Raw genomic sequence first — 23913 nt, forward strand, 5'->3', positions numbered from 1 at the left:
TATGAGATTTGAAGATTTTTATTGCACTGGCGGGGGACCGTAAGTCTAGTGGCACAGGCTTCCTTCACGGCGACACGACTCGTTGTCATGTGACCGGCCCCGCTGTACTCTTTGTACAAGCAGTAGCACATCGATTACATAGAATACAGCGGGGCCGGTCACATGACGAAGAGTCGCCAGACTGAGCAACTAGACTTCCGGTCCCCCGCCAGGGCAATAAAAATCTATTAACCCCTTAGTGACCAGCCCATTTTAGGCCCTAATGACCAAGCTATTTTATTCGTTTTTCTATAGTCGCATTCAAAGAGCTATAACTTTTTTATTTTTTCGTCTACATAGCTGTATGAGGACTTGTTTTTTGCGGGATTAGTTGTACTTTTTAATAGCACCATTTTAGGGTACATATAATTTTTTTATTAACTTTTATTAACTTTTTTGGGGGGGGATTATAAAAAAAACCTGAAACTCCCCCATTGTTCTATGCGTTTTTAAATTGACGCCGTTCACTGTACGGCGTAAATAACATGTTACCTTTATTCTATGGGTTGGTACGATTACGGCGATACCACATATGTAGAGTTTTTTTATGTTTTACGACTTTTGCACAATAAAAACACTTTTGAACTAAAATTATTTGTTTTTGCATCGTTGCTTTCCAAGAGCCGTAATTTTTTTATTTTTCCATCAATGTAGTGATTTTTTCGACTTGTTTTTTGCGGAACGAGACGTAGTTTTGATTGGTGCTGTTTTGGGGTGCATGGGACTTATTGATTCATTTTTATTATGACTTTTTTGGGGGGCAATGGGGAAAAATTGCAATTTCACCATGGTTTTTTGCGGTTTTTTTTACGGTGTTCACCTTGCGGTTTAAATTACACATTAGCTTTATTAATGGAGTCATTACGGTCGCGGCGATACCATATATGTGTACTTTTATTTATTTTTTACACTTTTACTAAATAAAACCACTTTTTATTAATAATCTTTATTTCACATTGGTGACTTATTTTATTAGTCCCACTAGGGGACTTTACTGTGCGATATTCCGATCGCTGCTATAATGCTTTGGTATACTTCGCATACCAGAGCATTATTGCCCGTCAGTGTAAATCTGACAGGCAATCTGTTAGGACGCGCCGGAGGCACGTCCTAACAGGCATATGTCCAGGGCAGACCTGGGGGCTTTTATCAAGCCCCCGGCTGCCATGACACCCCATCGGAGACCCGCGATTGCATTCGCGGGCCGCCGATGGGTGACAGAGGGAGCTCACTCCCTCTGTAAACAAAGTTAAATGTCGCGGTCGCTATTGACTATTAAACTTCGATCGCGGGCGTTGGAGCAGGAGCGCGGCTGTCATCAGACAGCTGAGCCCCGGCTCCATCCTGCACGGGAGACCCGTGCAGGACTTAGACTAGGCTCACGTGAAAAGGCGTCAGCCTAGCCTAAGGCCCCTTAGTGACCGACGTGAAAAGGAGTATTGGTGGTCACTAAGGGGTTAAAATCTCATAAATAGTGCGACGGGGGATCGGGATGAATATTAGCAGTGTACTCACATACTGCAGTGAGCATACTGCTAATACTTTTCAGTACACTTTTGCAAACATTTTGTTTATTGTTCCAATGCATCAATAACGAAATTTTTTTTTTACTGTTTTATGTCTACAGCTCTTATGCAGACCTATGTCTCGATGGTTACAGCCTATAAACAAGCCTTATGTGTAGTATGATCTTGAATTATGTGTAAAAGACCTTTTACACCGACCGACAATAGGCCCGTGCAGCGAGTGCCGATCAACGAGACATCGTTGATCGGCGCTCGCTTTCTCCTGTCATACAGAGCTATAGATGGGGACGAGCGTTCGTTACTCCGATCACTCGTCCCCATCCATTATTATCATGTCGGCAGCGCGTCTCCCTGTTTAAACCTGGAGATGTGCTGCCGACAACGATAATCTTTTAGTTTTTTAAAACGATACGACCAGCAGATGATCGAGCATCTGCTGATCGCTGCATGTTTACACAGGGCAAATATCGGCAACGAGCGTTATATGAACGCTCATCTGCGCGATAATCGCCCAGTGTATAAGGGTCTTTACTCCCTTCCATCTGCTGCTCCTTCTACTGTCTGTAGGTTAGAAAGTAGCAAGGGCCAGATGGAAAGGAGTAACACAGGACTGTACTACAGAGTAGGTGCTGATCTCGAAAATCCTGGTAGCAGATATGGGGGACGGCAGTCTTTGTTTACATATTGGCTGTAATATGGACATGACATTTATGTTATTAAGAATATAATTCTGTATTAAAAGAGAATAAAACAACATAAATGCTTCATTAGATTCCTCATTTTGCTGCACCAGTTGATTTAAGAATAAGAACTATTTACTGCAGAATTATGCATGACAAAAAGACTATCGATCATTGCTGTAACAGCAAGAAGGCTTCTTAAATATTGCATTGAGACTTCTGTTTCATTTGCAGAGACAGATTGCTTAAATATTTGGAGCTATTAGCATCCACTAAAGGGGATCATTTACTGACCGATGACGGTTTAGTTCAAATGACATAAAACCCCAGTCCAGCCATCAGATGATAGTTTTAATAAGATGGGCACACGTAATAACTAGCTTGCTATTTGATAGTCTACGCTGCATTTTTTTAATGGTATATATGTATATTACTAACCCACTAGGCTATGATGGCACAGATCGGATTTATGTGCTGAAATTAGGGCTGGGCAATTAATTGAAATCGTAATTCAGCGCAATTAATCGATGTCATCTTGTGAATTTCGGTTTTATGAATGATTTTTTTCCCAGTTTAAAATGTATCTGCATCTTCAGGACACAGATACAGTTGAATCCAATGGTAGAGCAGGGGGACTTTATACTGTATGGGGTGCATATATGGGGGCATTATACTGTGAGGGCAGCTATAAGGGCATTATACTATGTGGAAGTCAGTTATAGGGGCATTATACTATGTAGAGGCAGCTATGGGGGGCATTATACTGTGTGGAGGGCCGTTATGGGGCATTATACTGTGTAGAGGGCAGTTATGGGGGGCATTATACTCTGTGGAGGACAGTTATGAGGGGCATTATACTTTGTAGGGGCAGCTATGGGGGCATTATACTGTGTGGAGGACAACTATAGGGGCATTATAATGTGTGGGGGCAGCTATGGGGCATTATACGGTGTGGGGAGCACTATGGTGGCATTATACTGTGTGGGGGGCAGTGTCAGGGGTTATATTATATACAGTAGTATACAGCAGGCTCAGGGCATAAATATTAATTCAATGGCGTAGCATGCAAATAGGGGGTGTGGCATGCAAAAAGGGGTGTGGCCTAAATAATTGTTTATAGAATAATCGTAATCGAGGTCAGACGTTCAAGCTGAAATACACATGAAATCCGCCTCTTATTGATTTCAATAATAGAATAATAATATTTGAATCTCTGCTCTAAGCACGTAACAATGAAGCAACAATGCTGCAAAAGAAAAGTAAAAAAAAAAAAAAATCAACAAAGTACTTTAACCTATATGCAAAAAAGACGATTATAAAGGCCTGTTAGGTGTGAGATATTAATTAATTTTTTTACGGTTATAGGTTTAAAATACTAAAAGTACATGACTTGGACTCCAAGGATTCAATATTCTCATATATATGTCTTTGGGATTTAGTTGGCACTCTAGCGACTCTAACCACAGTCCACCTTCCCTTGAGGTTGTGTTGCGCAATATCCCTTTGGTCCCCACCAACCCCTCTGGTTGACTCTTCGGCTTCAAATGACTGATTCTTCCGTTTCGTACCCTTTGAATGCTAGTCCACCACTATAAGGCCAGGATCACACACACAGTTTTAATGCAGTGTTTTCTGGCAATTTTTGGCTCTGTTTTTTTAAACCAAAGCCAGAAATGGATCCAAAAGGAAGGAAGGGTATAAAGAAAAGACTGATGCATCTTCTTTCTTTTGTGTCCACTTCTGACTTTGGCTCAAACTGCACCAAACACTGCCACAAAAACTGCATCAAAACTATATGGGTGATTCTGGCCTGCAGAGTCTTCCGTATCATCGGAGAGCCCTGTGGGCACGAAGGTGACAATATAGAATCCGAGAAACAATCCTTCTTCCCTTCTCCCTTCCCCCATATCATCATCTTTGTTTCCTCTTTCCTTACTATTACTACTCTATTTTCTTCTTTCCATCACAACAGAAAGTTTCCCCTCCCATAGTTATTCCATTCCTTTCTTTTGTATTTCTCACGTCTAGATGTACATATGGGAGTAATGTGCATTTTATTATTATTGTTTATATTCCATTCCATGTATATTCCATTTTCATTGCTGCCTATTAAAATGGTGAATATACCTTGATTAACATTATTAGCATTTTGCTATTTCAGTTAATTTTTACACCTCTTGCACACGACCAAGTTCGGCCGTGAAAAACGGTCCACGTGTCAGCCGCATTTCCCGGCCCGACCACGGTACAGGGGAACGGGACTCCTGCCATCATAGACATTTTATGATGTTAGGAGTCTCTGACTCTCCACGGAACTGCTTATCTGTACTGAACAAAATTATACTGTACGGGACAGCAGTCAGAGACTCCTAACATCATAAATGTCTATGATGCCAGGAGTCCCGTGGTGGTCGGGCCAGGAAATGCGGCTGACACGTGGACTGTTTTTCACGGCGCAAACTCGGTCGTGTGCAAGAAGTGTTAAAGTAAACTAGTGCAGACTAGAGAAATTGGGCTTGTTCAAGCTTGGAAAAAAGACGCCATAGAGGTGATCTTATTAATATGTATAAATATATGTGTGGTCAATACAGACAACCAGCACATTATCTGTTCTTTCCAAGGACTCTACAAAGGACCAGGCGACATTCATTGCATGCGGAAGAAAAATGTTTCAGACATCAATACAGGAAAGGGTTCTTTGCAGTTAGAGTAGACAAGCTCTGGAACGCCCTACCCCAAGAGGTAGTGATGGCAGTTAGGGTATGTTCACACGCAGTGAGCAAAAACGACTGAAAATACGGATGTAATGACCGGGGGGTAGGGAAACGGACAAGTGAGCCCTAATCTACCCGCCACTCTGTCCCTGCCTACTTGCAACGACCCGCCCTAGGCGACGGGGTACAACTGGGCGGCGGTCCCTGCACTCAGAAAGTGCACGACAAACACGACAAACATACAAGGGAATACAAGCAAGGGAAAGGGGCAGTTGCCCACGGCAACACCGTGAGCAACCAGAGTGGTGAACGAGCCGAGTCAAGCCAGGAGTGTGCGAGGTACCAAATGAAGAGCAGAAGAGTAGTCAGTAAGCCAGGGTCTGTATGGAGCAGGAACAAAATAGAAGGAGCTGTAGCTGGGCCAGGAAACCACACGAAAAAGAATAACAAGCAAGGAGGAACAGGAAATGCGGGTATAAATAGACAGAGGGCGGGAGCTAGCTGAGTCTGGCCAGGCTGCGATAGGCTCTCCCACTCCTAAGCCTGCCAGCCTGAGTGGTGGAAGCTGGAGTCAGTCTCAGAGATGTAGATTCAGGTGCTGACTGATTAATTAAGGGAGTTAACCCCGAAGCTGTGCCTGGCAGATCCTTTACAACGGAGCTGTTTTCAGGCGAAAACAGCTCCTGATTTTAAGACGTTTTTTTAACAACTTGCTTTTTTTCGCGGCGTTTTTTACGGACGTTTTTGGAGCTGTTTTTCAATGGAGTCAATGAAAAACGCCTCCAAAAAACGTCCCAAGAAGTGCCCTGCACTTCCTTTGACGAGCCATCATTTTACGCGCCGTATTTTGACAGCGACGCGTAAAATAAAGGCTCGTGGGAACAGAACATCGTAATTCCCATTGAAAGCAATGGGCAGATGTTTGTAGACGTATTAGGGGCGTTTTTTCAGGCGTAATTCCAGGCGTAAAAGGCCCGAATTACATCTGAAACCACTGCGTGTGAACATACCCTTACTATGTCAGCATTTAGATGATTATTTACTGACAAATGGCATTGAGGGTTAACTAATCTAGCAATGAATGACGTGTAATTTATTGAGAAAGGTTTAACTTGATGGCCCAGTGTCTTTTTTCAACCTATGAAAGGCCTCATGCACACGAACGTGTTTTTGTGGCTATATACTATCCGCAATTGCGTAGTAGCAATTGCGGATAGTATAAAACACATGTTAACCTACGAGTCACTGTACATGACCGTAATTTCCACTGTTCGTGTATTGCCCATTGCCCTTTACCGCAAAAAAATAAAACAAGTCATTATACGGTCCGGATTTGCAGTCCGGGCTCATTGAAATCAATGTGTGCACAGTCCGTGAATGGCGGAAAGCTCGCGGATGACACTCGGCTACGGCCGTGTACATGAGGCCTAACTATGTCGCTCGCTTTTCTCTTGTGTAGTGTATCTGCTGGTGACTGATACTAGTACAGATTTTATTACAGCTCTATTTTATTTATAACGATCGCTTGTGAAAATATCAAGTTCTACTTGGTTCCTTTACACATAAATAAATGATGTTCGTTAGCACAAAAGCCAAAATGAGTAACGGGAATACCTAATATGTGCATTGTGATAATGAGCAGAGCTGCGGGACTTTTGTTCAAGGTCTTAATTTAGGATCCCGCATGCAAATATGCAGGAATTGCAAAGCAGTTTTCTATATTTATTATTTTATATACAGACATGTACAGAATTGTATTGCTCCATGAAGTTTGTGTGCTCAGAAGCCATAACTTGGCCGTATGAGGGCTTGTTTTTTGCGGGACAAGTTGTAGTTTGTCATGGCATCATTTATTGTACTGCATAATGTACTGGGAAGCTGGAAAAAAATTATTTGTGCAGTGAAATAGGGAAAAAACAGCGATTACGCCATTTTTTGGGGGTTTTGTTTTTAAGGCGGTAAAAACTACATGTGCACCTTATTCTACAGTTGATACGATTATGGCGATACCAAATTTATATGTTTTGTTTTATGATTTACCACTTTAACAAAAACAACAACAATTTGCTAAAAAAAATATGTCGCCATGATCTGAGAGCCATAACTATTTTATTTTTCCGTCAATTTAGTCACGTGAGGGCTTAATTTTTGCGAGGCCAGCTGTAGTTTTCACCGATACCATTCTGAGTGAATACTGGTCAGTGATCTTGCAACAGGGGGCTTGCTACCGAACATTGGAGGCCTTGACCCTATTGCTGACCATAGTACTTAACGTGGCTTCAATGAGCCGGACGAGCGCAACATAGCGCAAGGTATAGCGTGGTACGGCGCTATTACTAATCAATCATTAGGAATAAGCTCTTATATATAATAATAGGAGAGACTGGTCTGTGGGTAGTTATTATCTTTTACCCTCAGGTTAGGTCTCTGCTGCTGACCTTCTGATTGAGCCTGTTATTTTGGCTATTAGGGCCCATTTTAAGATTATCTAAATAAATTTATTTTAATCGTTCAACTCAGGCAGTAATAATTATAATTTAACGGAACGAAAACCCAGTTATCAGAGAGATATCAGTATATCAATTTATTCAAGTTTGTGGAATTATTATTGGAGATGGCAGGATTCCTCACAGGGGATATTAATACTGATAAGTGGATGCATGACGCCAGGGAGGTGTTCTCAGAAAATGAGATTGCACCGTCCACCCAAAATATGAGTATTACCGTAGCTTTCCGGCAGCTAACCAAAATTTACAAGGACCATATAAGAGCCTGGTGGGAAATTCAGACACTAGAGACATATATTAAAAATCAAATTGTTCCGAGGGGACTGAGAATCTCTTTAATACCAGCAGCGAGAATTAGATCACCGGAACTCCTGAAAAAGTGGGAAAAGGAGTCCATAGAATCCTCTCTGAGATTCATGAATATTTTACTAGAGGAGGAGAGTAGGTGTATTACTAAAAGCAGTCAAGAACTGAAAGATAGTATAATTTCTGCTCAGAGATTCGCAAGTAACCTTGAATATGAGAGGAAAGAAAGTACCCTACAACTGGCAATAGAGAAGTTTACTGGACATATAAAGGAGAGGAAGCACTTTCAATTTGTACGCGACACCCTTGATTTTAAGGAGGGGAGAGTGTTTGATTATAGTGCTAGAATGACAGCACCACACAACCCTGACACTGACATTTCTTCATCAGAGCAAGAGTGCTCAGACTCTGAATTAGGTAGAAACCATCAAAGAAGACAAAGAGGTGGGATGGGACCTAGCAGATACCCTACTCGGGTCAACTCAAGAGGTAGAGGGAGGGGCAAAGGTCCTAATAGGGGGGCTGGTTTTTTAGCCAAAAGCCACCCCATCTCAGAGTACCTCTTGAGGGACAGGAGAGAACTATAAGGTCCAGCTTGAGTGGGGTTGACGAGGAATCACAGGTTATCAACCTATCCTCACGTGTTTTATCAATGGATGAGGTGGCCATACTCAAGAGGGGTCTATCATTTGTCCCAACAGGTAGATTTAACCTATTCACATGGGTGAAGGACCTGAATTTATTTGGTAGAAAATTAAAATGGAAAAAATTTTTTAGGACACATGATAGACGTAAATGTCTTGAGTTAGGTCTAACGGAGGATGAACTTCCTGATCTCAGAATATTGGAGGGGTTATGGGAAGAAGGCCAAAGGGAGGAAGGAAAAGGTCCATTTACGGATCTAAGGGTTCCTTCGAGTAAATTTGCGCCTCTCAACGACAATACCCCGATCGATGTATTCATCAAGGTTGTGGAGGATCAACTCCGGTTATTAGATAACTCTAAATGTGGCCGATTCAATACAACCAGAGAGGAAATGGTAGGACTTAGATCGCTGGAAAATGATGACAGTATTATTATCAAACCATCTGATAAGGGTGGGAATACTGTGGTCATGGACCGGATCAAATACAAGGCGATGTGTCATAAAATACTACAGGATAAACATTGTTATAGGGTGTTACAATCAGATCCGACGACTATTTTCAGAAACCAATTGAAGGGAATTTTAGGTCCTGCAAAAACTTTGGATCTTATCAGTGAGAAGGAGATGAGCTTCATGTTGATTGATTTTCCCCAAATTGCTACTTTTTATGGTTTGCCAAAAATCCATAATGGACTGGAGCCATTAAAGGGTAGACCAATTGTCTCTGGCATAAATAGTCTATCGCAAAATGCCAGCCTGTACATTGACAGGATCTTAAGACCATTTGTGGTGTCTCTCCCATCATATATCAGAGATACGATGGATGCTCTAAGGAAATTGGATGGCATTAGATGTGAACAGGACGTTCTACTGGCCTCCCTAGATGTCGAGGCACTATACAGCTCTATCCCACATGATCAGGGATGTCTAGCAATTCAACATTTCCTTAGGGGGAAAGGAACCCAATTTGCAGCTCATAATGAATTTGTCATCTCTCTTCTTAAATTTGTCCTTGAGCACAATTTCTTCCTATTTGACCAGAAATATTACCACCAACTCAGGGGAGTGGCGATGGGGAGCCCTTGTGCACCCACGTATGCGAACTTATACCTGGGTTGGTGGGAGGAACTATGTGTTTTCTGTGAAAAAATGGAACAATGGGTACCGCATATCATACTATGGATAAGATTCATTGATGACATTTTAATACTATGGAAAGGGACCCAGGTGGATTTTGATGAATTTGTTGCTATACTAAATGTAAATGATAAAGGTTTATTTTTCACATCAGAGATTAGTGTCAATAAAATTACATTTTTGGATATAGTGATATCTAAGACCGAGGGTGGAAATATTCATACCAACATGTTTCGCAAAGAGACGGCCACAAATAGTTTGCTTAGGTGGGAGAGCTGTCACCCTATGAATTTAAAACGGGGAATACCAAAGGGTCAATACTTGAGGGCACGACGAAACTGCTCCACTGTATCTGACTTTAAAACATCAGCACGCGAACTGGAAAACAGATTTATTAATAGAGGATACCCGAGGCATATTCTAAAAGGGGCTTATCAGAACGCCCTAGGATGTAACCGTGATGATCTGTTGAATCCCAGACCAAAGCAAAGTGATGACAATACTATCAGAGTCATTGGCACGTTTGATTCAGCTAGTTTGGAGGTTAGAGAAATCCTCCAACGCTACTGGGGGATTCTAGAGGCTGATCCGGATATTGGTGAGCTGGTGGGACATTCCCCCCTAATTACGTTTAGGAGGGGTAGGAATGTCAAGGATCATGTGGTGCATAGCCATATGGGAAGACAGGACCCCTCTACTACATGGCTCAATAGTAACATCAAAGGGACATATAGATGTGGATCGTGTAAGGCATGTGTCTCTATTCAATGTGGCATGATTTTCAAGAGCATGAGTACGGGTAGAATTTTTGAGAACAGGACTTATATCAATTGTCGAACTAAGGGCATTGTATATATGATTACCTGTATATGCGAAAAACAGTATATTGGTAAAACCATTAGAGAGTTCAGGAGGAGGATACGGGATCATATAGGGGACTGCAGAAGGAAGGAGGATACCCCGATATCTCGGCACATATGGGAATTTCATAATGGGGATAGCTCCTTGCTCAGATTCCAAGGCATTGAATATGTGAGACCCAATATGAGAGGAGGGGATATGAATAAAATTATCCTCCAAAAGGAAGCACAGTGGATTTTTCGACTGCGCACCATTGCTCCCCTGGGCCTGAACGAACAAATTTCGTATGCCTGTTTCCTATGATACCGCTTTTGTCATCTAGAACGCTAACATCTAGAAACCTATGTACCCTGGAATTACAGGGTGGTTCAACATGCCCCGGTCACCATATATATTTTGAGGCAAATCTGAGTCCTTGTATAGGTATAACACTGTAAGGATACATGATTGATGTCCTATTATCCTTCAAAACCATGGTAGTTGTCCGACTTCTTAATATGGATGTATTCCACTCCGATTGAGCAATGAGTACACCCTAGTAGATGTGAGGTTTTGTTGACAACATTAAATCATATTAAGGTCTACATCTAACCCATAGTTATTAGATGTCTTTGTTTAATTTAACATCTTGATACCGATGAAGAGCAGCGTTACATGTTTGTAACCTGCCCATAGATTTGTATGAGCCCGGCTGGTCGCCATAACAACGAGACGCTATTGTGGTGTCACTCAGACGATCGAGTGCCCTGCACTTGGTAAACTTTGCATTTTGGTAATAGAGGGGTTTTGTGCTGGATGTTCGGCACATTGTCCTCTGCATAGGGCATTGCTCCCACTTCTAATGTATTATTCCCCATTGGAGTACTAGATCCGCTTCTCGGATCTCCAGCGTTACTAGGGACGCTAGTCGTCCTATTTATACCCGATTGGCTGCCGAAAATGGGAGGCGTGCCACAGTCCTGACAGGTCCAGAGTGACGTGTCGGATGTGGATTGGTAGCACGCTGGGGGCATGTCAATATGGAGGGCGGGCTCTAGCTGTTTAAAAGACCGGCGCCTCGCCGGCTCGTGTGCGACCATTATATCTTGATCGTGCACGGGCCGAGAGGTTCATTAATGCACACAACCGTGCGATCCGGCATCTGTATTAAAGATTATCGTTTACACTAATAATCCCTGATGATGTTCCACCAGAAACGGTGGTTCTGAAACGCGTAGGATTAACGATAGAGCATTATAACTTACAATTTAACCTTGAGTGAATACTGGTCAGTGATCTTGCAACAGGGGGCTTGCTACCGAACATTGGAGGCCTTGACCCTATTGCTGACCATAGTACTTAACGTGGCTTCAATGAGCCGGACGAGCGCAACATAGCGCAAGGTATAGCGTGGTACGGCGCTATTACTAATCAATCATTAGGAATAAGCTCTTATATATAATAATAGGAGAGACTGGTCTGTGGGTAGTTATTATCTTTTACCCTCAGGTTAGGTCTCTGCTGCTGACCTTCTGATTGAGCCTGTTATTTTGGCTATTAGGGCCCATTTTAAGATTATCTAAATAAATTTATTTTAATCGTTCAACTCAGGCAGTAATAATCATTCTGGGGTATATGCGACTTTTTGATCACTTTTTATTAAATTTTTTATGAAGAGCTAAAAAAAATTTGGACAGCTAAAAAGTATACAATTTGCGTGTAATTTGCGTGTTTTATGATTTATCAATTTTTTTGCGGCGTTCACCATTCGTGCTAAACAAAGCTATATTGTGATCGTTTGGACTTTTACGGACGCGGCGATACCAGTTATTGTAAAGGATCTGCCAGGCACAGCTTCGGGGTTCGAGATTTTCAACTGAATTGCTGCAGAAATTTTCTGCAGGAATTCCATTGTGTGTGGACAAGACCCTAAAGGCCTGTACACTAAGCCACCGGAAGACTGCAATGAAAGAAGATGTATGGGAGCAAGGCGGAAGTCTGAATTTTCAAAGCGGAGGCATCGCGTGTCCAGCGAGATGCAGGCACTTCATGAATTCTAAGTATATTACAGAGTGTACTGCTGTAATAAGTTATAATAGTTCCAGAATAGTACATTAATCCCAAAAAAACACATTGTAATTTTTGAAATATAAGAACATATAGCAAAAAAGGTTTATTGGTCTAATGTCGCATACAAAGTGTAACTCCATCCACACATGTTTATAAGCGGTAAGGCCGGATTGACACGTGTGTGCGTTTTGCGCGCGCAAAAGGTACTTAACAGCTCCGTGTGTTAGCAGCGTATGATGCGTGGCTGCGTGATTTTCGCGCAGCCGCCATAGTTATGACACTCTGTTTGTATGTTTGTAAACAGAAAAGCACGTGATGCTTTTCTGTTTTCATTCATACTTTTTACTGCTGTTGCACGAATCACGCGCGTCACACGGAAGTGCTTCCGTGTGGTGCGCTTGATTTTAACGCACCCATTGACTTCAATGCGTGCGTGATGCGCGAACAACGCACAAATATAGGACATGTTGTGAGTTTTACACAGCGGACACCCGCTGCGTGAAACTCACGGACAGTCTGCACGGCCCCATAGACTAACATAGGTCCGTGCGAGGCGCGTGAAAATCACGCTCGTTGCACGGACGTATTATACGTTCGTCTATATAAGCCCTAACTATGCAAGCTTTCTCTTCTAAGCTCAGCTGTATCTGATCCGGACTACTCTTATGCTCGATTTCTAGCACAGGAAGTAGCCGTCTAACATCTGCCACTGTCGGCAAACTAGATCTCATGGGGCTCCATTTTCTGTCATGCAGTCACCCAGAGGGTCCTCCCCTTTTCTCTATGGCAGCAAATAACAGTGAGAGAACCCCACCCCCTTCACTTTCCTTTCAATGTGCAGCTACATACTAAGGGAATAAGGGTAACACATATAAAACAAACCTTTTTGCTCTATTGTTCACATTTTACAGCGCTATCTTACATTTCATAACCACAGCAACACATCGTCTAAAACTCAATCTCAAACTAGATCCAGTCTTGACGCTATGGATGACTTACAAATTGAGGATTGGTATGAAAAAATACAGCTTGGACAAAATTCCAGGCAGACCCCTCAAACACATCTTGACCCACAGGCCTGGAATTACACCCGGGACACCACGCTATGAAAGTCAATGTCTTACTGGTGAATTACACCCCACATTCACATACAGCAATGACATCTAGATATAGAGTCACATTTCACAGCTTTGTATCACCTCATGAGATCATAGCCTACATTTATGGATCTCAAACTACAGCACCAGAGATACCAGCCATTTAGCAATACTATTTCTGCTAACAAGGGCGATGTATTCCACACATTACATAAATGCTTTATGCGTCTGCGGTATCGGTTGTCTATACATAGATATATATAATTTATGACAAAAAGTGAACAGAATTTATTGTTGATCATTTTTCGTCCTTTCTAGTATATAGAACAATTGTGATAATCTAATGACCAATGCAAAGCCTATTGTGGTACTTGATAACAAAGCTAAATGTGGTCGCCACCATTCAAGGTGATCATATATGAAGGAAAAGTGAATGTGTTGATAGCAATGCAAAAATGGAGGTCATACTTGTGCCGCAAAAAGAAAAGACCAAGTGGCCGATGTCCCAGGTAGCTCATTGGCTAGCAGTTTGAAAAATATGAGCCTCTGCCAAATAAGACTCAATCTTTTAGATGTTTCCGGTATCTTTTAGGTGGCTTAAAAAGATCCCTTCATAGCTATGAAACAATGGCACGAATAAAACAAAAACACCTAAGTATATAAAATGGGCCACTGTTCTGCCACACAGTGAACGTCTATCTTACGGTCATTACAGAGTTGGTTATTCCTTCCTAATCTTCCTCCATGGAGATTTCAATGCAGTCATCGCCTCCTCTACAACTGTTTAGGGAAACTCTGGAAATAGCAAACTATGTAAAAAAAAGCAACAAAAAAGCAAAAAAGAATAGTTTTGGAAAGGAATCATGAATTATAGAAGAGACAGAATGATATCTCTGAAGGCAAGAAGCAATTTGCAAGCTGTCCCATTAACACATACACTGAAGGTATAAAAATTCTTGTAACAAGATTATTAATACAATTACGTTTTACCATTCAAGGACACTGCTATATGTTACTATGTTCTCCTCTATGTCATCATCCTTGCCCAGTTTTAATAAAAACAGATGTCTATGCCCATTTGTAAGCAAAGATATTGTAAAAAAAAAAGTCAATTGAGGAGTGATCTATTACAGTTTTCATTCTTGCATCAGTACATGTCAGTCTTTCTCCTAACAGGTTATGCCAAACTGTATATGTACTTAAACTTAAGGCAAAAAATGTTCCATAAATACAATGAATATACAGGCAAATGTGCCCCTACAGGTACCAATGCAGAATAAAAAAAAACAAGAGCTTTATAGTTGTAGAAGTGCAATGAAATATCATGCTAATAACACAATGACTAGGGGTTTTCCAAAAATATCCATTAATGGCCTATACTTTGGATGACCATCAATGTTTTATTGATGGGGTCCACACCCCCATTATCAGCAGAATGAAGGGTTCACGGTGCTATGAGTGTCACGGCCCCTACAATGTTAATCCAGGCTCAATAGTGCATTCGTCCATGTGACTGGGACTGGTACTGCAGCTCAGCCACATTCAAGTGTTTTATACACCGACCAGCCATAACATTACCACCACCTGGCTACCTTGTATTCCCAGTATATCCCACCGATATTGCGTCAGATTGAGATCTGAGGAATTTAGAGGCCAAGTCAACAACTTGAACTTTTTGTCATGTTCATCAAACCATTCCTGAACAATTTTTTCAGTGTGGCAAAGTGCATTATTCTGCTGAAAGAGGCCACTGCCATTAGGGAATACCTAGATAGGTGGTACGTGTCGAAGTAACATCCACATGAATACGAAGTCCCAAGTTTTCCAGTAGAACATTGCCCAGAGCATCACACTGCCTACCCGGCTTGGCTTCTTGCCGTAGTGCATCCTGGTGCTATCTTTTCTCTAGGTAAGCGATGCACACGCACCTGGCTGTCCACATAATGTTAAAGAAAACGTGACTCATCGGACCAGGCCACCTGCCATTGCTCTATGGTCCAGTTCTGATGCTCAAATGCAAATTCTAGGACCTTGCAGCGGTGGACAGGGGTCAACATGGGCACTATGACCGGTCTGCGGTTATGTAGCCCTGATGCACTGTGTGTTCTCACCCAATCGTCTAGTGATCACAATTTGGCCTTGTCAAAGTCGCTCAGATCCTTACATTTGCCCATTTTTTTCTGCTTACAACACATCAACTTCAAGAACTGACTGTTCACTTGCTGCCTAATGTATCCCACACCTTGTGGAAAAATAAATCTATTCAACTTGCAATATATTTACTTGCTTTCTTGTGAGTGCTGGGGGTAATCGAGACTATATACATTGGGACTTCAGCCCAACCGCTTTGCACAACACCGTCAACATAGGTGTGAATCCCATATACATTATTTCTAGAATATCCCACCCCTTGACAACTATCATTGAAACAAGATAATCAATGTTATTCACTTCACCTGTCAGTGGTTTTAATATCATGGCTGATCGGCGTAGGTCACATTTTCAGAACATATAATGCATAGATCCCCTACTGAATGACCATGATATAGCAGTATGTGATGCCAGAGTAAGTTACTTGGTAGATTAGGAATAGTTTAAGCACAGATGCCCAAGCTATACGTCTGAGTCCTTTCTTCTATGACCAGGGCCGAACTTAGGGGTGTGCAATCTGTGCGGTCACACATGGAGCATCAATGCTGAAGTGGGAACCAGCCTAGAACCACAAATCTTAATATTAATTGTATAGAATTAATATTTAGACACTGTATAAATGACTATATGTATGGAGCTGTTATTTAGTCATTTATGCAGGTATTATTTCAGCACTGTATGGCGGGTATTTACTTGGAAATTGAGTGGCACTGCTTCTTAGGCTCCTTATAGTGGTGTCAGCGCTGTATAACATTGTTATTTGGACAGCTGTATGGAAGTGTTATCTTGCCAACATATGGTACTGTTATTTGGGCACCTTGCTCCATGACGCTCATATATAGGTATGTATGGCATGGTTGTTCGTACACAGTATGACAGTACACCATATGAGGGGGTACCACCAGAAGGTACCACACAGAGCACTAGCCAACCTAAGGCCTGCCCTGCCTTTGACTCAGACATTTAAAAAAAAAAAACAACCTTGGTTTAGTATAATCTATTCTACTAATAAACTATTCATATGAACAGGGATGGATGGAGTACTGTAGACTTTAGAAGCCACTTAGGTGACGCCAGGAGCACCAATGCTCCAGTCATGAGACAGGTGCACTTTAAATACGGGCATCTACTTTATACCCCTAAAGCTCTAAGCCCCAGGTCTTGACAATGCAGATTGTAGAAAAGACGCTAAAAAGTAGCCTGCCACCTGCTGCACCTCTCATCCGTACAGTGAGTAGGACATCACAAGTGGCACAGAAGCCCCAAACTCTTGTTTAAAGGGTTATAAAGTCTAGACGTACGGAGGATTAACTCTTAGGGGCATGATGTAGATGCTTCTATATAAAGTACACCATGACCAGTGCATTTTAAAGACATGGAGGTTTGGAAGTCTTGGGTGGACGTAAGTGCGATGACACCTATTCAATGTTACTTGTGGACATACCTTCAGAATGGCACTTTTCTTTTTGCTGGAGCACCGCAGTCTCACAACATTTGGGTCATAGGCAGGTTACAATACACAATCAACTTGTCGATGGTGGAAAATGTGATCATCATGCAAACATTATGGAAGCTTATCATTGCATATCTTGAATATTTATTAATTGTAGAATTGTAGATGACTGAACCATCGTTTAGTGGGTTGACCTGGAAAGCCGCGGTCCTGTCACCTTCTAGATAGACTTAAGCATTTGCGTTCAACCAACAATTTGGCCCTGGTACTATACTCCAGATTGATCCCACAACTCCACAAATTTCCAGCATGAGTCTGAACACAATCTTTGATGTATTTCTTCAACATAACACCCAACAAGTTCAACAACACAACAAAGACCCCTTTATTTTTGTAATTGTCAATTCAGCAAAGAAAGACCTTTTTAGACACAATGAACATTGACCAGCGATACACCCAAAGATCCCCAGCGATCACATGAGCAGTCCAGTATTTTCCATATCCTCATAATACACATAAACAGATATTGTTCTACAATCCCATGAAAAATCATTGTGTTTGTAGCAAATGTCATTACGATTGACTATTGGCGTCCGACATGGGAAATTTGCTGTTAAAAAGCAGCAATAACGACTACCGACCAATAAACATTGCGGGCATGTCCGATAAAAGGTTGTGACTATAGCCCAGATACCTTAGAATATGTACAAGACCTCATTATCAATGTGTCTATAGCACCTTAAGATCCAGCCAAGAGATTTCAGACACAATATATTCTCATGCACGGAAAGCAAAGCCAGAGCGTCCTTCCTATTCCGTCTCAGATAGTCTCATTGTAGCAGCTCTTTGTCCACATAGGCATGGAGACGATATTATGTTACAATAAGGAAAAAACTGTTTATCGTCAAATCCAAAGTATTATTATATATATATATTATGTGTCATTATATAGAAAATAGTCAATAATTCTGCCATAGAAAGGAGTATATATGGTCAGATCCATAACTGAAGATGTAAGATAGTACTACATACTCCTCAGACATACAAGCCATGGTGGCACCGAGGGAAGTAAAACAACCACATTCTCTCCCCCAGACCCTTTACCTCAGGTGACTTCATCTCAAGCACTAAGTCTGACCCCAAGTACAAACACGACCCACCTGCTCAGGGCCTTGGAAGCAGATTCTGCACTGCGGGGTCCTCATGCCACTGTCAATGCTGCTGCCCAGGGACACGGCGTCCAGCGCAGCCCCAAGCCTTCCATCCTTCTCCTCCAGTCCCAGGCTTCGGGGTCTATCAGACCCATAGTATTCCTCATCATCGTCTCTGGAGGAGCAGTCCGCAAAGGGTGGCCATCCACAGCCCCCAACCCCAAGCCCTCGCATAGCGTGGCCCGGCTCCGGTTCACTTCGCCCAGATCGGGTCAGCACCAGAACCTTAAGTTCATTGAAGAACATGCGGAGCCGGTATTTAAACATCATTCACCGGCCGGTGGACCAGGAGTTTGGGGGGTTCCGGTGCACAGGCTTTGCAGAGGCATGGACGTTGGTCCCGAGTGACCCAATAATAGTGAAACGCTTCTCCCCGTCCTGTGCTCCTGTGACAGCGGACTGCACCGCATGGGGTTAAGTGAGTGCAATTCTGTATTGTCTATCTAAAGGGTTTTCGAGGGGACAGCACAAACCCTTATGTATAAAAAAAGGGAAGGAAATAATCTGGACCCTAGAGATACATTTCGGAAAAAGAGCTGGTACAATAGTTGTATTATTCCAACATGCATTGAGGAGGGGGAGGGGGACCTGCAACCTTAAGGCCAAAAGGGGTCGACAGCAGGTAAAGGGTGTGCAACAATCTGCTGTGTGGAAGGCAGGAAGGTTTATTGGAGACAGGAAAAAGCAATTAACATGGACGCGGGATGGGGAGAGATCCCGGCTGCCTGGGAGAATAATGGGGTCTCTGTGCCCATCCTATCTGCAGCCCTCCATGCCCCCTACTATCAAACAAATGAGGAGAATAAGGAGATGTGTAGAAGGAGAGAAGAATCCTTTATAATCCCATGGATGAGGTGCTGGCTTCCGAATGTCTTCCCTCCCCCTTGCTTCCTCTTTCTTTTCCTTGGATGTAACACGCAGGGCTTCTCTTTTGTCTCAGCTCTCAGCATCCCCAGCCTGGTGTGACTGTCCATCCATCCAGTGGTGATCAGGGAGCCGCATCAGCACCAGCTCAGCCGTCCATCCTCACTGCAAACAAAACCCATCAGCCATGTATAGAACAGCCCATTCATAGCAGCCCTCCCCCAGGATATCATAGAGCCCACATGTATGTGACGCTTACCGTGCACTGGCTGCCGGCCGGCCGCTGCATTATACCCCGGCACACTGATGATGATGATGGTTACACGGGGCTGGCTTGTTATTGCACTGAGCCGTGGCAGTAATGGATGGCTATGAAGTGAGGGCTGGGTAAATATGGCTTCTCCTTCCGGTATGGCATGTTAAATAAAACATTTCAGTGGAGTGGATGTGCAGTGTGTGGAGCCGCCGCTGCTGCTGCTGGGGCAAGATCCGGGCTGCGCATCTGCGGCTGGGTGAGGGACCTGACGTGTGGGTTCACGTAGGAGCTGGGCGGGTGATGTGATAGTGACCCGTCACTCAGCGGATTCCCGGTCATACTGCCTGTTCTGGGCTCATTCGCATCTTATGAGGTGTTGTCATCACATGACCAGTGACCCGCACAGGTGACAGGTCTCCAGCTCCCTGGATCTTACAGCTGGAGGAGTGGACAGGTGGGCACTAGATGTCACTGTGGTCTGGTAAAGGTGAGAAGATCACATTGAGGAAGTCTGTGACCCAATCATCACTGATTTCCAGAACCAAAGGACTTTTTAAATAGGATGAGGGGGACACTTACCCACTTTTAAGAAATGTCCTCAGGAGGAAAATGATGGCGCACAATGTGTAACGCAACAAATTTCCAGACGTGTGCCCCACCCTTTGTCACTGGGCCGTGGGTCGTGAGGCTGTTATAGGGCCTGTTGTGAACCTACGTTGTCACCAAGGGATTTGATGTAGGGCTAAACCATGGAGCGGAGTCTAAGGGCACCGTAGGTGTTTACCCTTTAGTCCCTATAGAGGGTTCTGGACTTCACTGAACCCCAGGCCTCAACCCCAGAGTAGTCAGTCTTTTTTTTCGTGACGGTCAACGTAAATAGAGATAGTACTAAAATCGCCTGGCAGTATGCAGGGTCAGGTATAGCAAAGATCAGTGCGGGCGGCAAACAGGCACTCACGGTTGGTCGAGTAAAAGGTCAGGGCAGACAGCAAAGGGTCATCACAGTTCAATAGCAAGAGGTCAGGGAAGGCGGCAGGCAAGAATAATCTAAGGTACAGGCAAAATGTCAATCACATAAAATCCAAACAAATGGTCAGCAGAAAATCACTATCAAGCTAGGAGGAACCCAATTGCTAAGGAAATGATTAAACCAGGGAGCATCCCTTTATACTCTGAGAAAGCTGGGTGGATAATTAGGTGCACACTGGCCCTTTAAGAATAGTAGGGCCAGCACGCGCACTAGAGAGTGCAGGTGAGGAGCGATGGACAGCGCGACCAGCCTGGAGTGACGAAAGGAGCCAGAGGACGCGAGGAGAGTTGAGTATACAGTCTGACCGCTGGGACCCCCACCGATCACGAGAACTTGCTTACCTTGCCGTTCCTGGGAGCCCTATAGGAATGGAGCGGTAGTGTGCATGCTCAGCCAACGTTCCATTCATTTGTATAGGGCTGCCGAAAACAGCGCTCGCCAGCGACGTAGAGATGAGTGGATAGGTGATAAATAATTATGATGGGATAACTCTTTTAATAGATAGGTCACGTTCCATATAGCCCCAATCTCCAATGAGTAATCTATAGAAAATTTATGGTGGACAGTCAAATCTTTCTGCATGGCACAAACCTAAGATACTAGACCCCAGCACCCAAGACTTATCAGCAACAAGACTCCAGCACCCAAACCCCAGAGCCCAGACGGTGACCCCAGCCACTCACCACCACTGAAAAGCTACTATATAAGAGGAGGCCCTCCTGCCGGATAGTAGACTATTCTTCTGGGAGTTTAGGTGGTCTTTTCCGTTTCCAGGAGTCTCCCAGACATTCCAGTAGAGTAGAAAACACTAGAGCACTGGTTAATCAATATCTATTAACCAGTGTGGAGAATTCCTTGGAAGTGCCGACAGACAGTGTAACACGGCAGCTGGACCCGTGGCAATCGGTAGATCACTGGGGTGGATTGATTTTAACTAGTGGTAGTCCACAGATGGGACAAGCCCTTTGGCACTGCTCGGAGATTTCTATTACTGAAAATTATTGCAAATTTTTCAATATACTTTGTATATAAATTCATCACAGGTTTTTGTAGTCATTGAATGGAAAACCTCATCGTTTACTTCTAAGGGTATGTTCACACGACAGGGCAAAATACGTCTGAAATTACGGAGCTGTTTTCAGGCGAAAACAGCTCCTGAATTTCAGACGTAATTGCTCGTACTCGCGTTTTTCGCGGCGTCCATTACGGACGTAATTGGAGCTGTTTTTCCAATGGAGTCAATGAAAAACGGCTCCAATTACGTCCCAAGAAGTGTCCTTCTTTTGACGAGCCGTCTTTTTTACGCGCCGTCTTTTGACAGCGACGCGTAAAATGACAGGTCGTCGGCACAGTACATCGTAAAACCCATTGAAAGTAATGGGCAGATGTTTGTCGGCGTAATGGAGCCGTTTTTTCAGACGTAATTCGAGGCGTAAAACGCCAGAATTACGTCTGAAACTTGGTCGTGTGAACATACTCTGAAGGGTCCTGGTCATGTGAGGCTCATACAGAGGCATGGCTCGTATCAGATCTGTTGTAATGAGTCGTGCAAAATACAAAACTGAAAAGCGTTTTAGCCTGTTCTTTTCAGTACCCAAATGTGGTTTACATGAAACGCATGTCCAGTGTATATTTATAGTGTTCATATGTGTGTGTATGCTATATGTGGTGGTTGTAAGTGTACTGTACTTAGTGTGTATGTACTTTGTATGGTGGGTGTAAATACATGGTGTGTATTTGGTATTTGCAATTGTATATATATACACGATATGGTATGTTATGTGTGATATAATTGAGAACTGCATGGTGGTATAAATTCAGTAGGGTGTATAATATATAAGGCTCTGTACACATCACGTTTTGGCTCTATATTTAGCATGTATGTCAGGAAGGCTCCCGACGTACAGGTGTGAATATCACAACTATTTTTACTTTGTTTTTTTACAAGACTTATGAGGCTTTCATTTTCTAGATTAGTTTAATTAATTCAGTGTTTAGTGCAGACAAATCAATAAAAAAAAACAAAAAAAACTTTTTGGTAATTTTTCTATCTATCTATCTATCTATCTATCTATCTATCTATCTATCTATCTATCTATCTATCTATCTATCTATCTATCTATCTATCTATCTATCTACATGCACTGTAGAGCTCTGTAACAATTAATCCTCTTCTCTCTCCGTCACCCTGGATCGCTGTGAGGGGAGAGTGAAGAGGGCTATATACACACGGCATGAAAAAATATCAGTCAACAACGAATCAACTGTCAGTTTTTCATGGCTGTTTTGCATCAATGTGTCTCAAAATTTGAATCCATTTCCCGGCCGTATTACCGTTTTTAACCTGCATTTGCCATCCGTTTTTCATAGACGTTAAAAAAAATGGATGAATTTTATTAGTTAAAGAGAACCTTTCACCTCCCCATACATGTGTAGCTGAGTGCAGCATGTAATGGGGAGGGCTGCACAAATCCTGGGGCACTTTAATTTTTTTTTTTACCATTCCTCCGTTATTTAGATATCGGTGCCGCTATATTTGGCGCCCGATATTTAAATCACCCCCTGAACTGTCAATGGGGCGTCTACTGGCAAGGGGGCGTGTTACTATGGCTGTGACACTGTCAAATCAGATATGGACACTGTTACAGCAAGAGCGAGGAGAGAGAGTGTGCGCGCGCGCGCTCTCAGTCTTCAGCTTTCAAGATCAGTCTTCTGCCGAACTGGCAAGGGGGTGTGTCACTGCTACGGACAGTGTAAGAGCTGGGTAGCGCTTGCACTGTCCGTAGCAGAGACACACCCCCTTGCCAGTTCAGCAGACAATGTACAAGACTGATCTCTCGCAAGAGCTGAAGAGATGAGAGCACGAATGCGCGCTCTCCCCTCCACAGCTCTTACACTGTCCGTAGCAGTGACACGCCCCCTTGCCAGTTCGGCAGAAGACTGATCTTGAAAGCTGAAGAGTTAGAGCATTTGCACGCGCTTGCTCACACTCTCTCCTCTATCCTCGCTCTTGCTGTATCACTGTCCATATCTGAGTTAGCCATAGTAACACGCCCCCTTGCCAGTACACGCCCCATTGACAGTTCAGGGGGTTATTTAAATATCGGTTGCCAAATATAATGGCACCGATATCTAAATAACGAAGGGAGGTAGAAAAAAATGTAAAGTGCCCCAGGGTTTTTGCAGCCCTCCCCATTACATGCTGCACTCAGCTGCACATGTATGGGGAGGTGAAAAGTTCTCTTTAAGAGTTTTTTGTCCCAACCCCCTGAAAACACTACAGTGCCCATGTAGATAGTGATGTAATACCACTGCAGATAGTGCCACATTGCCCACATAGATAGTGCCAGTGCCCACATAGATAGTGCCCACTGTAAATAATGCCA

The 23913-nt window shown here is 43.1% G+C and overlaps 1 protein-coding gene across 1 annotated transcript in view; it reads right to left on the reverse strand.

Annotated features, from left to right (window-relative positions):
- MARCHF9 (membrane associated ring-CH-type finger 9) overlaps nucleotides 1-19934 on the reverse strand; it is a 243179-nt gene extending 223245 nt beyond the window's left edge. Inside the window, exons 1-2 of the mRNA XM_075851956.1 lie at nucleotides 19501-19934; nucleotides 18327-19406 (exon numbers count right to left, since the gene is read on the reverse strand). Of these exons, the coding sequence (XP_075708071.1) occupies nucleotides 18327-18647 (321 nt within the window). The 5' untranslated portion in view covers nucleotides 18648-19406; nucleotides 19501-19934. The remainder of the gene's footprint in view (nucleotides 1-18326; nucleotides 19407-19500) is intronic.
- Between the last annotated feature and the right edge of the window lie 3979 nt (nucleotides 19935-23913).

Source organism: Rhinoderma darwinii, chromosome 2 (genome assembly GCF_050947455.1).
Source record: "Rhinoderma darwinii isolate aRhiDar2 chromosome 2, aRhiDar2.hap1, whole genome shotgun sequence".
Classification (NCBI taxonomy): domain Eukaryota; kingdom Metazoa; phylum Chordata; class Amphibia; order Anura; family Rhinodermatidae; genus Rhinoderma; species Rhinoderma darwinii.